General features: G+C 54.3%; 2 protein-coding genes across 2 annotated transcripts in view; one reads left to right on the forward strand and one right to left on the reverse strand.

Moving 5' to 3' along the window:
- Positions 1-748, reverse strand: part of GMCL1 (germ cell-less 1, spermatogenesis associated) — a 28,920-nt gene extending 28,172 nt beyond the window's left edge. The window contains exon 1 of the mRNA XM_063311572.1: positions 537-748. Coding sequence (XP_063167642.1) covers positions 537-733 — 197 coding nt within the window. The 5' untranslated portion in view covers positions 734-748. The remainder of the gene's footprint in view (positions 1-536) is intronic.
- A 255-nt stretch (positions 749-1,003) lies between these two features.
- TSR1 (TSR1 ribosome maturation factor) lies at positions 1,004-10,178 on the forward strand. The gene is made up of 15 exons (XM_063311564.1): positions 1,004-1,128; positions 1,514-1,617; positions 1,722-1,938; positions 2,065-2,199; positions 2,759-3,180; positions 3,269-3,428; positions 3,969-4,126; positions 4,264-4,454; positions 4,679-4,841; positions 6,305-6,418; positions 6,936-7,068; positions 8,114-8,230; positions 9,178-9,318; positions 9,669-9,743; positions 9,831-10,178. Exons 1-15 carry the CDS (start codon positions 1,020-1,022, stop codon positions 10,007-10,009), a joined length of 2,418 nt encoding a protein of 805 aa, XP_063167634.1. The 5' UTR covers positions 1,004-1,019; the 3' UTR covers positions 10,010-10,178.
- Positions 10,179-10,338: the final 160 nt, after the last annotated feature.

A 10,338-nucleotide genomic window follows, 5' to 3' on the forward strand; every position in this document is an offset into this window, starting at 1 on the left:
CATTTCATTGGTGACACTGTTGGAAAAGCGGGATTTCCAAAAACAGCACCCGCCTAGGGGAAACTGGGGAACTCCCCTACATGGAGAGGTTTCAGGCGATCTCCGAAGGTCTCAAAAGGCACAGCGGGATGGTCACCAACTCCACTGAAGAGAATCATCTGCATCGCTCACCTGCCTCCCCGCTTCCCAATTTAAATCCTGCAACTGCGCAGCCCCTCCATGCACTGGGCCAGCGCTCCTCAACCTTGGCGGCTTTACGAGGGGTGGGCTTCAACTCCCAGAGTTCCCCAGCCTGGGGAATTCTGGGAGTTGAAGCCCACCCCTCGTAAAGCCGCCAAGGTTGAGACACGCTGCGCTGGACATAGGGAGCCCTCGAGGAAAGGGGCTTCCGGACTCCTCCGGGCCTTTTGCGCCGGAGCCTCAAGGCTTCCGGGGCTGCGCGGCCCTCCGCCTCCCTCTTGCCCGGGCCTCTTCCAATCCCCGCGGAAACACCCCCACGACGGGCCTGGGGCTGCCTGGGAGCCGCCGGCCGGTACCTCCGGGGGGTGTTGAGCAGCCGCTCCTCGCGCTCGCTCTCCTCGCCGCTCTCGCTGTCGCTCAGGCCCTCGCCGCGCTTCCGCTTGGGGGCGCCCCCCGCGCCGCCGCCGCCGCCCCTCGGCCCCGCCGCCGCCGCCGCCGCCGCCGCCGCCGCCCCGGCCCTGGACCCCCACACGCGGCTGCTCAGCGAGCCCATGGCCGGCCGCCCGACCGCCGCCAACGCCGCCGCCGCCGCCGCTTTCTCCTCATGGGGACGCGGCCGGCCACCTGAGGGACCCTTTCGCCACCGAAGCCGCCGCGGCGCATGCGCTCCCACTCCGGACGGAGGGAGGGACCGACGCGCCCTCCTCCCGCGCATGCGCCGGCGGTCTGGCCTGGCGCCCGAGCCAGCTGGAGGCGCTGCGGCCCGAGAGACGCGCGTCCTAGAGCGGCACAGACGGGAACTTCGGGGGCGTCACTTCCTGCGCTAGAAGCGCGTGGCCATGGCTAAGGAGGCCGCCGCCGCCGCCCACCGAGCCGGCGCCTTGAAGCAGCAGAACAAGCCGCACAAGGCCGGGAGGCACCGTGGGAGCTGCGCGCGGAGGCAGGGAGGTGAGTGCGTCGAGGGCCTCCTTTTTCGGGGGGGAGGGGGGTCATTTTGGTAAAGTCGCTGCGGAAGCCGGGAACCGTCGATGGTCGCCGGGCCCCTTGAGGAGATCCTCCAGTCGAGGGCCAGTCTGCCCGGCCCAGTCTGTTCCTCGCCTCGCTCTAGTTCGGTGTTTCTCAGTCTCAATGACTTTAAGAGGGTGGACTTCAACTCCCAGAATTCCTGGCTGAGGAACTCTGGGAGTTGAAGTCCGCGCCTCTTAGGGTCGCTGAGATTAAGCAGCACCAAACTAGTAAAATGCATAATCTGCCTCTTCGTCCGAAGAGGCGTAGCAGGTGGAACGAGGGGAGCCCGGTGTCTCCTGCCACTTCTCCCTCTGTCCTTTTCCAGGGCGGGTCCCCGTCAAGACCCTCACGCGGCAGGTGCACCGCAACTTGTCGAAGCAGGACCGCAAGCACCGGGCTTGGCAGCTCCGCCGGCAGAGCAAGGAGGCCGTGAGTCAGCAGCGGGAGCAGGGCGGAGGAGCTGGACCGGGGGCAGCTAGCTCGGAGCGGGGAGGACCGGGACCTCCACTTACCCTTGCTCTTTCCGGCTGCAGGTGCTGGAAGAAAAGCGGAATTTGGGGCGCAAGGATGGGCCGCCACACCTGGTGGTGCTGGTGCCGCTGCATGCCGCCGTCGATCCCCGCACGGCCTTGGACCTTTTCCAGAGTACCGAGGCCTCTGTTGTGCTCCCAGCAAATGGGGGGCCACCCGGTTTTGCCCTGCTGTGCCCCCGGTCCAAGCTGCGCTGGCGCTTCATAGTGGCTGATGCAGGTACAGGCTGCATTTTGCAGAAGTCTCCGGGCAGTTTCTACACCTACAGAAACAGCTTTTGGGGTATTCCCCCATTTTTCCAGGGTCTTTTAGGGTGTTGTAACTTCTGTAATTCTTACCCTCCAGGAAACCTTCATGCTGTGCTGGATCTTGCCAAAGTAGCCGATACTCTCCTTTTCGTGCTCGATGCTGTGGAAGGCTGGGATGCCACTGGTGATCATTGCCTCTCCTGCATCTTTGTACAGGGTCTCCCCAGCTGTGGTGAGTGGGGTGCCAAATGCATCCTGTGGTTTCCATCCATCCAGTAAGATCTGGGACAGGTGGCAGGCTCCAGCCTCTGCTGTAAAGCAGCCTTGTCCTGTTGTGGGACCTGTGAGTTCCGCGTTCTTTGTAACTGAACCTGCTCTGTGGAATATCCACTCCCTGACAGCACTTTTAGGTCTTTGCGTTTGCTTCCCCTAAAGGCCTGTAATTATTTTTATTGCTTTGTTGTTACTCTTTTCTCATTATATTACGCTCTAATTTTAGCACTAACGTATCAGCCACCTTGAGTTACTTTGATGATTGAGGGGGCATACCCGTTAGGCAGAGCCACAAAGAGCTGTGCAACGGAAGGTTCTAGTGTGGCTTAATTCCTTACAGCCAAAGGATTCTGTTCCTTGCATAGAATTCAAGAAGCTGCTGGATGGATGGAGCACTCTGGTTAGCCAGAAGGACTTGTTGTGCAGGCAGTAACAGCCTCAATTATGATAAGAGGAAAGGCAAACCTATCTAGCTTTCTGTAGTTAAGGAAGCCTTTCTTTCTTTTTGTTCCTTGCAGGTCTTGCTGTTCAAGGTCTGGCCGAGCAGCTGCCAAAGAAGCAAACTGATTGCCGGAAAAAGCTGAGCAAGGCTGTTGAGAAGCGATTTCCTGGGGCCAAGCTTTTCCCTCTCGACACGGAGCAGGAGTCTGCGCTGCTACTGCAGCACCTGGCCAGCCAGAAACACCAGCACTTGGCATTCCGAGACCGGCGGGCTCACCTGCTGGGTGAAGCTGCCGAATTTGTGCCCAGCCCTGACAGTACCTTGGTGGGGACCTTAAAGGTGTCTGGCTATGTGAGAGGACGAAGCTTGGATGTCAACACCCTGGTGCATATTGTTGGGCATGGAGACTTCCAGATGAGTCAGGTGGATGCCCCCCGGGACCTCTTCAACCTGAACGTCAGGTTCCCAGGAGGACAGCTGGCAAGGAGGAAGAAACAGGTGGGGTCTGTTCCTGGACAGAGGGTGTCTGAAACGCTCCTCCCACAGAGGGGACGTGGTCTGAGCTGCTCTCTCTTGACTCTTGCAGGATGACCCTGTCAGCAGTGTCAGTGAGATGGAGGAAGAGGTGAAGGTGCTGAGCAAGGCTGATCCTGGCAAGCAGGAGTCTCTGCAGTCGGAAGTGGTCCCAGATCCAATGGAAGGAGAGCAGACCTGGCCCACGGAGGAAGAGCTGAGGGAGGCAGCGGGTCAGTCAGAGATTACGGTGCATTACAATGTTAACTATCATTTCTAAAATGCAAAGAAGCGTAAGGTTGATTGATTTTTATATCTAGAGCTAAGTGGTAGCTTATAATAAACTACGAAACAATAAACAACTACAAAATGCATTAAAATAAAACACTTGAAAAAGGACTCAGTCTTTTTCAAGTGTTCTTCCTTGGTGCAGCCTGGTTTTCTCTATGAAATAGTCAAAAGAAAACCATTCTTAGTTCTCCAGTTTCTTGGCCTGTACATAAGCTGTGCCCTGCTGGATCAGACCCCCGGCCCATCTAGCCCATAGTCTCTCCTCGCTGGCCAACCAACTGCACAAAGAAGCCCACTGGTCTCCCAACAGATGGCCTTCAGAGACAGTCACCTGCTTTCATTATGTTAAAGGGAGGGCATAAGAAGTCCCATGGCTTTGTCCTGACAGGAGGGTTGCCTTATTTTCTTTTTCTTTTTTTTTTACTTTTTCTTTTTGTGAGGAGAGGTTCCTCCGCAGTAACTCCCCTTCCCACAATGCACAGAATCTCTTAAGCAGAGCAAGAAGGTGGTCAAGAGGGTTCCCAAAGGCACATCTGCCTACCAGGCTGCCTGGATCCTGGACAAGGAAGAATGGGGAAATGGCAGCGAGGAGGAGGAGGAAGAAGAGGAGGAAGATATTGTGGAAGAGGCGGTCTCCCAGGTAATGGATTTGGCATCATTTTTATGGCAGCCTGGCTAAGCGTCTGTGCAGGATGCGAAAGACCCCCAGAGGGGGCTTTGAAGGGGAGATTAGTACGTGGCAGGCACTGAGGGACTGGCTTGCTTTTGTTCTGCCAGGATGGGGGCAGCAGTGCGGAGGAGTCCGCAGAGGAGGAAGAGGAGGAGTGCGAAACCATGACGCTGCCCGAGGAGGCCGAGGACAAAATGGAGGAAGAAGCAGCCATGCTGGAGAAATACCGGCAGGAGCGGCAAGAAGAAATGTTTCCGGATGAGGTGGACACCCCCCGGGATGTGCCAGCCCGGGTCCGGTAAGAGCCTCGGCTGGCATTGGCGCTGTTGCGCTGGGGTCGGAGGGGCCAAGGCAAGGCCTGGCCTGCTGCCCCGGATAACCCGCTGGCTGCCTGGGGGAGGCTTCTTTCAGCCGGCGGCCAGCTGGGCTGCAGGGCGTGGGGGGAGAGGGCAGCAGCGGCTGCCGGGGGCAGGTGGAGGGGCCGAAGGGGAGGGGGAGGAGTGACCCCACCGGCTCCCTCAGGTTCCAGAAGTTCAGAGGACTAAAAAGCTTCCGGACGTCTCCTTGGGATCCCCAAGAGAACCTCCCCAGGGACTATGCCCGGATCTTCCAGTTCCAGGACTTTTCCCGGACAAGGAAACACATCTTCCAGCGGTTGGAAAAAGAGGAAATGGATGGAGTTCAGGTGGGCCCTTTCTCCAATCCCGCTCTTCTTAACAGTTGCCGGGCTTCAATTTTTAGAAGTTCTGATACTTCTGGAGTGATACTTTAACTGTTTGTTGTCAGCTGCTTAAAACTCTCTGTGCAGTATCCAAGCCATAACTTCTTAAGCTAGAAGAGAGAGTCTGACTCCCGGGGGCACTCAGTCTTGAGAGTTGCACGAGGCGTTTGGGGGTTATCTGGCACTTCCTTTGCCTATTCTGGTAGGTTCTGGTTTACGTATAATTTCTAAGGCAAGAAAAGGAGTGAAGCCCGTTACGCTAAAGGCATCTGCAGGGGAAAGGTCTGATTTCAGAGAAGATTAAGCCCTCTCCAGCTACTTGAAAGAGAGCAGTAATACTTTTAACGTAGTGGTTGGGTGTATGAGCAGGACGGCTTGGGTTTACCTAATTTCAGTGTGCTACACCCATTTTGAACACAGTATTCAGCTACTTGAGTTTTCCGAACTTAAAGGCAGGTCTTGAGCCGCTGTAGCTTCAAAACCAAGCTTGAACCTCTGCTGAAAATGTAGCCTAAATTTCCAATGGTTGCAAAGACTGCTTCATGCCTGATTCCTCATGTGGCTGTTCACGTTGAGCTGGAAGGGTGCTGGTGCAGACCTGAGGCTACAAGGACCTGCCTTCCACCACTGTTGAAGCTAACAATCCATATTTATAATATCCTTGGCATAGCTTATGAATATTGATGGACTCTGGTAGCAGTGCGGGCACTCTGCCTGTGTCCAAAATTTGTTTTCACAGAGTGTCTATTTGCGCAGCTATCAGAAACCCAGATGCTGTGTTGACATGTTAAACTACAGGTAGTCCTTGGTTTACAATGGTAATTGGGACTGGAATTGCCATTGTAAAGCATGATGTCACATGACCTTGCTGCTTAGCAACAGCAGTTCCCATTGCCATTGTTAAGGGAGGACCATGCAGGTCATTAAGTGAGGACCTTGCGTGTCCACAACTTTCAACTTCCTGCTGGCTTCCCAATTGACTTTGCTTGTGGGAAGCCGGCAGGGAATGTCGAAAATGGCGGTCACGTGACTGCAGCTCGCTGCAATGTAGTAATTGCAACCTGTGTGTCTGGGTTATGGTCACGTGACTGCGTGGATGCTGCGACAGCCGGAATTCCAAGGACTGGTCGTAACGACCAGTCGTTCAGCGCGTTTGTAAGTGTCACGGGCGGGTTAACCCGAGGACCACTGGTACTAGTTCCTATAATGCTCAGCCAAGGGAGGCGGCCATAGAGAGGAAAACGGTGGAAACTTGGATCGTGGTCATGGCAACGCTGTCAACCTGGTATTTCAGAACTGGTTTTCTGCAGTGTTTGGGGGGGGAAGACGTTGAGCTAAGTGTGTGAACCTTACGCAGAGCGTAACCTGGCTTTGTTGCCCTCTGTGCTGTGATTTCCTTGTAACTGGCACATGTGCTCCTTCCACAGGTGGGATGGTACGTTACGCTCCACCTCTGCAACGTCCCACTTTCTGTTATGGAGAGCTTCCGGGAGAAGCAGGAGCCTCTGGTCCTTTTCACGTTGCTTCCCTATGAGCAGAAGGTGAATCCGAAGGAGGGGGGCGGTCGTATTCTTTCTTTGGAGCAAGGCATCTGAGGGGCTGGCTTGATTGGGACTGGCTCAAGGCCTGGAAGAGGCTAAGATGACTTTCCTGTAATGCAGTGTTTCTCAACCTTGGGAACTTTCAGATGCGTGGACTTCAACTCCCAGAATTCCCCAGCCAGCTGTGGGACACTCTTCCTCCAGGCCCTGAAGGGATCACAGCAGAGACTGACAAACTAGGGCAGTGTTTCTCAACCTGGGCAACTTTAAGATGTGTGGACTTCAGCATGGCTGGCTGGGGAATTCTGGGAGTTGAAGTCCACGCATCTGAAAGTTCCCAAGGTTGAGAAACACTGCTCTAATGTTCCTGAATCCAACTGATGATCCCTTGATGGTCTGAGATTTCTTGGGCCTGAATGGGTGTGTGTGCGTGGGGGGGGTGAGTTTGGGCTGCCATCTGCCTCCCCAGGGCAGGAATTCAGCCTCAGAGTCCTCCCCTCCCTTTCATGGTCTCCAGATGTCTGTGCTGAATCTGCTGGTGAGACGCCATCAAGGATACAGTGAGCCAGTCCAGGCCAAAGAGGATGTGATTGTCCATTGTGGATTCCGCCGCTTCCGGGCCTCCCCTCTCTACTCTCAGCACACTTCAGGTGGGGAAATACTGTCCTCAAGCCCTCCCAAGGGGAGATTAAGTCCCTGCAGGTTCCTCTCTAAAAAAAGGGGTGGGAATCCTTGGGTTTCTTTGCTGCTCAGTGACTCTGGGCTGGGGAGAATGGGAGGAGGTCAGCAGAGAGGCAGGGCTGGCTGAAACTCCTGGTTGTTGTGGAGAGCGTTTGGCAAGGCTGAATCAAAGGATGTGTCTTAACACGCTTCTTTCAGGGTATCGGCCACCCAACCCAGTTGGGCTCAAGTGGGCTCAAATCTAGTTCAGAATGCAGGGGAAAGATAAGGTGGATCCGCTTCTTTCTGCCTCCTTTTGATCATGCATATTTGGAAAAGATATTCACATGCTGTGATGTGTCAAACCGATGGATCATCGAACACATCAACCCAGAGTTCTCACATTGAGGCACAAACAACCAGGCTCAAATTATCTTTCTTCGGACGCATTATACGAAGCCCCAGCCCACTGAAGAAGGCTCTGATGCTGGGGAAGGGAAGAAGAGGACAACCAGCAGCAAGATGGAGGGACTCAGTTACAGGGCAGTGGGGACACCCTTGGGAGACCTGAAGGACCAGGTTAGGGACAGACCATCATGGAGAAAGTCTACCATGTGGTTGCTAAGCGTCAGCACCAATCTGATGGTACATAATCAGTGATTTCACATAGGACCTTCCCTTGAAGAAACCGCGCAGCCGAGTTCTGGGAGAAAACTCAGAATCTGCGGATTTCCCCACATTCAAGCTGCAGCCTTTTGCGGGTCGCTTGAGCTTTGCAACAGTCAACCGTGATTTTAAAGCTTAAGCTGCTAAAACGAGTTTGTTTATTTAGCTCCTCCCCCAGTCCATTTCCTTTTGTGCCACACCATTTAAAATGGTAAATGCAAAGGCAAACTTTTTTATTTCTGATCTTTGTAAGCTGCTCAGCAGCTTTTCTCATCTGGAGTGTGAGAGAGCAATTCTTTTAATTTATAAACAAAGTAGCTTAATGTCAGAATTTGTTCCCAAGCTAAACATGCAAATTCCCCACCCCAGCGGATAAACACAAGCTGGAGAAGTTTCTGCATGCTGATGCTGCCGTGGTGGCCACGATCTATGCCCCCATCACTTTTCCACCTGCTTCCGTGCTGCTGTTCAAACAGGAAAGTAACGGTGAGTTGGAAATTGGGAAGGTGTTTCTCAACCTGGGCTCGCATGCTTCGGCATCCCCTGGTGAGCTGCTGCCGCCGTCCCCGCCACTTCTGCTGGCATTTCTAGCTCCTGCCTTCCTTTCCAGCAGCCGCCTCTACCTGTTCCCTGCCGATGGGTCGGGTGTGCTGGACTACTAGCCCCTTTACTCTAAGGCTTGAAAAGATGGCATTTGCATCTCAGAATGTCTGCAGGGTGCCAGGAGGGGAAACGTGCCTCTGCAGCAGCTGGGAAAGCCAGCATTTTCCTCTGTGAGATGCTGCCCCAGCCCCCTAGGGCAGTGTTTCTCAACCTGGGCAACTTTAAGATGTGCGGACTTCAACTCCCAGAATTCCCCAACCAGCCATGCTGAAGTCCACACATCTTAAAGTTGCCCAGGTTGAGAAACACTGCCCTAGTTTGTCAGTCTCTGCTGTGATCCCTTCAGGGCCTGGAGGAAGAGTGTCCCAGAGCAAAGCCTTTTCCTGGGGGGACAGGCAGCGTGGGGCTTCCCCAGCAAAGCTCGCCAAGGACCTCATGCCTTGCCTTGCACTTGTTTTATTGGTGACACTGCTCTGGTTCATTCAGATTTGTATTAAAACTTGCATGCAGCAGGGATAAACCTGTTGCTGAACTACAGTTCCCAACAGCCCCGTCCACTGTGGTGAATAGGGTATTGCCTATCTGTGCCATACAATTACCTGATTGGTGAGCACATTACCAGTGAGGATAGCTGAAAATGTCGTTTGGATTTAAGCCTCGGTATTTTTTCTGCCACTTTGCTGACCTTGGAGTCAGTTGGACTCGATTCCTTGGCAATGCAAATACTGCTTATAGATTGCCCAGGCTGAAGCTGTGCCCTGGGCCTGTCTGTAGTGCCCTGAGGCCATTCGCCGCTTAGCCATATGACAGGCGCTTGTGTTTCTTTGTAGGAGCACATAAGCTCTTAGCTACGGGCTCCCTGCTCAGCGTAGATCCCAACCGGCTGGTCATCAAACGGGTGGTGCTCAGTGGCCACCCATTCAAGATCTTCAGCAAGCTGGCTGTTGTGCGCTACATGTTCTTCAACAGAGGTATTGTGCCTAAAGACCGGGGAGGGGTGGGGGGGCAGGGGAGCTGCAGTAGCAGCTATAGAGAAATGGCAACGGATCCATTCAGCGTATAGGAGTGCAAGGCTGACCTGTCCATGTGTTGCTCTGCCAGAGCAGCTTCCCACATGCAGTGTCTCAGGGATCCACTCCCTCCCCAACACACACATTCTCTCTCTCTCCCACCCCCCTCCCACTCCCCCCCCCTCCCTCAGGTCTATGCTGTATAAACATCCTCACTTTATAGAATTTATGCAACTCCTGGTTTTCTGTGGTTATCATCTCTGGTGTTGCTTTTAACCCTGCCTGAGTTCTTACATATCCCTCTCCTGCAGAGGACATCCTGTGGTTCAAACCAGTGGAGCTCCGGACCAAGTGGGGCCGCCGCGGCCACATCAAGGAGCCTCTGGGTGAGTGGGACACCGGTGGCCCCGCAAATCCCCCTTCCTCGCTGCCTGCCTGCCTGCCCTGACCCCCAATCTCCTCCTCCCTGCCAGGAACCCATGGTCACATGAAATGCCAGTTTGACGGGCAGCTGAAGTCCCAGGACACGGTGCTGATGACCTTGTACAAGCGGGTCTTTCCCAGATGGACATTCGACCCTTACGTGCCAGAGCCGGCGAGGTGGAGGGACCGCATCCAGCATGGCCTGGATGAAGAGGAAAAAATGGACTAGCAGCTCAAGTTGGGCTACTATTTACCGCAGGGAAGCATACTGTTTGCTGCAAGAATAAACTTCTGGGTTATTTAGCATTTCTCCTGGTGGTCCAACATCCTGAGGTATCCACGAAGCAGCCAGGATGTCCCTTGTTTGACTTGCCTTAATAGGCTTCACACTTAATGGAGCCACTGGAGTAGTTCTCTCGCAAACGCAGGGGTTTATTTAGGGTAAAATTTGGTTCTGTGTAGCAAGGCTTCCTTCTCTAGCAGAGAGAGAAAGCACAATATGTTGAGACACCAACTCCTGAAGAGGAGCCTTAAAACGAGATTTGAGCCTCTTACCGG

This window comes from Candoia aspera, chromosome 9 (assembly GCF_035149785.1).
Source record: "Candoia aspera isolate rCanAsp1 chromosome 9, rCanAsp1.hap2, whole genome shotgun sequence".
Taxonomy (NCBI): Eukaryota; Metazoa; Chordata; class Lepidosauria; order Squamata; family Boidae; genus Candoia; species Candoia aspera.

Excerpts from the sequence above, each read along its gene's own strand:
- TSR1 (XM_063311564.1), top strand. The coding sequence starts at position 1,020 with ATGGCTAAGGAGGCCGCCGCCGCCGCCCACCGAGCCGGCGCCTTGAAG. Across the intron at positions 1,618-1,721 it reads GCCGGCAGAGCAAGGAGGCC|GTGCTGGAAGAAAAGCGGAA; the intron begins GTGAGTCAGCAG and ends TTCCGGCTGCAG. Across the intron at positions 3,181-3,268 it reads TGGCAAGGAGGAAGAAACAG|GATGACCCTGTCAGCAGTGT; the intron begins GTGGGGTCTGTT and ends TGACTCTTGCAG.